This window comes from Stomoxys calcitrans, chromosome 5 (genome assembly GCF_963082655.1).
Source record: "Stomoxys calcitrans chromosome 5, idStoCalc2.1, whole genome shotgun sequence".
NCBI lineage: Eukaryota > Metazoa > Arthropoda > Insecta > Diptera > Muscidae > Stomoxys > Stomoxys calcitrans.
The window spans coordinates 143,062,339-143,065,612 of NC_081556.1; the positions used below are offsets into that span (position 1 = coordinate 143,062,339).

At 38.1% G+C, this 3,274-nt stretch overlaps 1 protein-coding gene across 1 annotated transcript in view; it reads left to right on the top strand.

The window, feature by feature from the left end:
* Window positions 1-3,274, top strand: part of LOC106092286 (telomere-associated protein RIF1) — an 8,745-nt gene extending 5,471 nt beyond the window's left edge. The window contains exon 7 of the mRNA XM_013259100.2: window positions 1,923-3,274. Within this exon, the coding sequence (XP_013114554.1) occupies window positions 1,923-2,898 (976 nt within the window). The 3' untranslated portion in view covers window positions 2,899-3,274. The remainder of the gene's footprint in view (window positions 1-1,922) is intronic.

Sequence of the window (3,274 nt, forward strand, 5' to 3'; positions counted from 1 at the left end):
TGATAACTATGCGCAACACACGAGCTGGAACTTTGAGCTCCGATTGTTTCGGTGTTCGTCGTAATGACGAGGAGCTTAGCTGGGTGCTACCGGGTGCGTCCACAGGTTGCGGATAGTGGAATGCTCCATAAGGAGTAGCTGCAATCGTATTCGGGGACAATCAGCGATATGGAGTGGAGAGTCTCAGTAAGAGGTGGGGTGGCAAGAGTTCTTGCCTAAATACTGAGTGCCTATGATAATCGATATGACAACGCGAGTTATTCAATGGTCATAACGTTCCCGCGGCGATCGGTCCTATAAAGCGGAGCGAGCTTGCTCACCTATGTAGCTCGATGAGGGTCGCTATCTCCACATTCAAGAATCTGAATACAACAACAACAACCTATATAAATCCCTAATGGCTGGAACTATGTTCGTTTTTCACCGTTGAAAACCCATATTTTCGCGATTACTTTTTTGAAAGAATTTTGTTAAAATTTTACCATAAGTAATAAGGGAATATCCTACTCAATGAAATCCGCATTTTTTTCTGCTTTAAAATATATTAAAAGTAATCGACGAAAAATATAGCGAAAAGCGAATATAGTACCAACCTTAATTCCTTAAAACTCTGTGATGACTTTTGTCCCACTGCCCCCTCCAAATTGGACCTAGGGAAGCTGGTATGCCTCCAGTCCAAAGTTCGGTTTCTAGGAAAACGATGTTCCATGTGGCGACAAAGAAAGACTTCCGTTGTACGTTAGTTTTTGTTCTAAATAGGCACTGCTACAGGTTATTTCTGGTTTTCGTGTATTTCGCAGTCCCTTTCATCATTGGATCAAGACATTAAGCCATGGTTATTATTAGTTAGCTTCAAAACTTGAAATCGCAGAATCGTTCAATAACCTGATATTCCTCCCATTCGATGTGGCTGAAATTTTGCAGGGAGTGTTTTGTTTGGACTTACAACATCCGTCCCAAGTACGGTCCAAATCGGCCAATAACCTGATATCTTCCATATAAACCGATCTCCCGATTTGACTTTTTCAGTCCCTAAAAGTCGCAATTGCACGGAGTATTTCGTTATGACATCCAGCAAGTGTGCGAAGTATAATCAAAATCTGTCAATTAACTGATCTAGCTCCCATATAAACAGATCTCCCGATTTAACATCGTGAAACCCTGGAAGCCGCATTTGCTAACCGATTTGACTGTGTTTTGTTATGACTTCCAACAACTGCCAAATCTGTCAATAATCTGATATATTTAGTTCCTCCCATAGAAACCGATCTCCTTATTAGTCTTCTAGGGCTCCTAGAACCTTCAATTTGTGCCTGATTTTCAGAAATTTGGTGCGTAAAATACACATATGTCTTCAACTGAGTTTATTTGCGAAAATGTTTAGAAGAGCCTATGGTGGTGGGTTCTCAACACATTTTTAACACAATTTAATTGTTGGAGATTTTTTTTTTATTTTTATACTGAACACATTTTGCAAGACGGTAAAAGCCAAACTGAAAATGCCAAAAATAATTTGGCCATCGTGTGTCTTGAAGTTTTATTTGGAATCTAATTAGTTGTCGGTTTCGCTTTCTAAAGCGTCCCAAGAAAGCAAAGATGACACGTGACATGAATTTGAAAGTATCTTGCTGGTTGAACAGTTGGGGTCTCCGTGAGAAATATTCACATCTTAACGCTGAATGAGTTTGTCAGAAACATACGTACACACATATGTACACAAATACGGGACTATTTTTGTATAGATGTGTATATTTGTATGGCTTTATATATTAGGGATAGTCGGTTTGTCATTTTTATCGCATACAGATAAATATGACAACATGGGAATCTGGGATTTATTAAAGTGTACAACCCTAATGTGGCATTCGTTTGTCTAAATAAACTCTATAATAAACTTTTTAATTAATTTTCATTTCTCTAAGGTGCTTAATAATGGACAAAGTTTCAGAGGCCAAACATGTTTTGCGTAGACGCAGTAAATTGGACAGCCTCATAGAAATTGAGAAATTTAACAATCCCTCAGACACAAATGTTGCCGCTGACAGAAGTGCAGCCCATACACAATTGAACACTGCCAGTTCTGGTGCGGCGATCATGGCTCCATCTTGCTCAACAAACACCAGCAATTCAGCCAACAAATCTTCGGACAGTGTAATGGATGAAAGTGTTACATCTTTGAAATGGAATGATAGTCGTAATACAACTTCAGATGAGCTACCACCACCACAACCACAATCAACAACCACAGCCACTCCCACCACGGATGTCACCACCATACCAACCACTGCCAACATTAATGAGGCTCTTACCACATCCATAACTCCCATTTTACATCATCAATGCAATCATCCCGAAACACAGGAACTTAACATTGATACGGCCATGACCATGGTTTTGGAACAGTGTTCCCTTGAAACCATACTTGAAAAATATTTCGCCCATGAGAATACGCCAGAATTGAAATCGTCCCGCATTGTAGCGAAATTTCTCTCCAACTCCATGGAAACTCATCCCAAAATCAAGACAAATGTTTTGGAAACATTGTCGGAGAATCACTCAAAGGATTTCCTTGATCATGCCGTTCAAGAGAACTTGTCTTCCGTGGTATGCGATCGTTTGAATTTGAACTCGGTCATTGATTATATATGCGCCAAGTCGAAAATTAATTCGGGCTGTCGCAATAACCTGCTGCAACAATTGCCCGACATACTGAAGCACAGCAAAAATGATGCCGAACGTTTTGACTTCATTGAGAACGTTCTGCAACAATGCCAATTCACCGATGAGCATATATTGGAGCTGATAAATGTGTTGATGCAAGTTCGCACCGGCCGAAAAGGAGGAGAACATTTAACCATGGTCTCAGAATCGGCGGTCGATTCATCTTCAAATTTATAAATCTAAGCAAAACAAAAACCACACAAATTTAAGCAAAAACAAATCAAATGGAAAACAAATGAAAACCATCGAAATTTGTAATGTACAACAAAAATATTTTTTTTATCATTATTATTATTATTATTCTATACACACACACACACACCCACACGCACCCTAGCACCCCCATATGCACCTTTTACATTTTTTTATGTTATATTTTAAACAAAAAACAACAAAAATAACACAAAAACATTGTTTAATAATTTATTTAATATTTTATTTTGTACATTGTATATGTATAACATACATGCTACATACATACATATATAAATATTTAGAAAAAAAAACACACACAGAAACAAAACAAAAAAGAAACGTTTTGTACAATTATAAA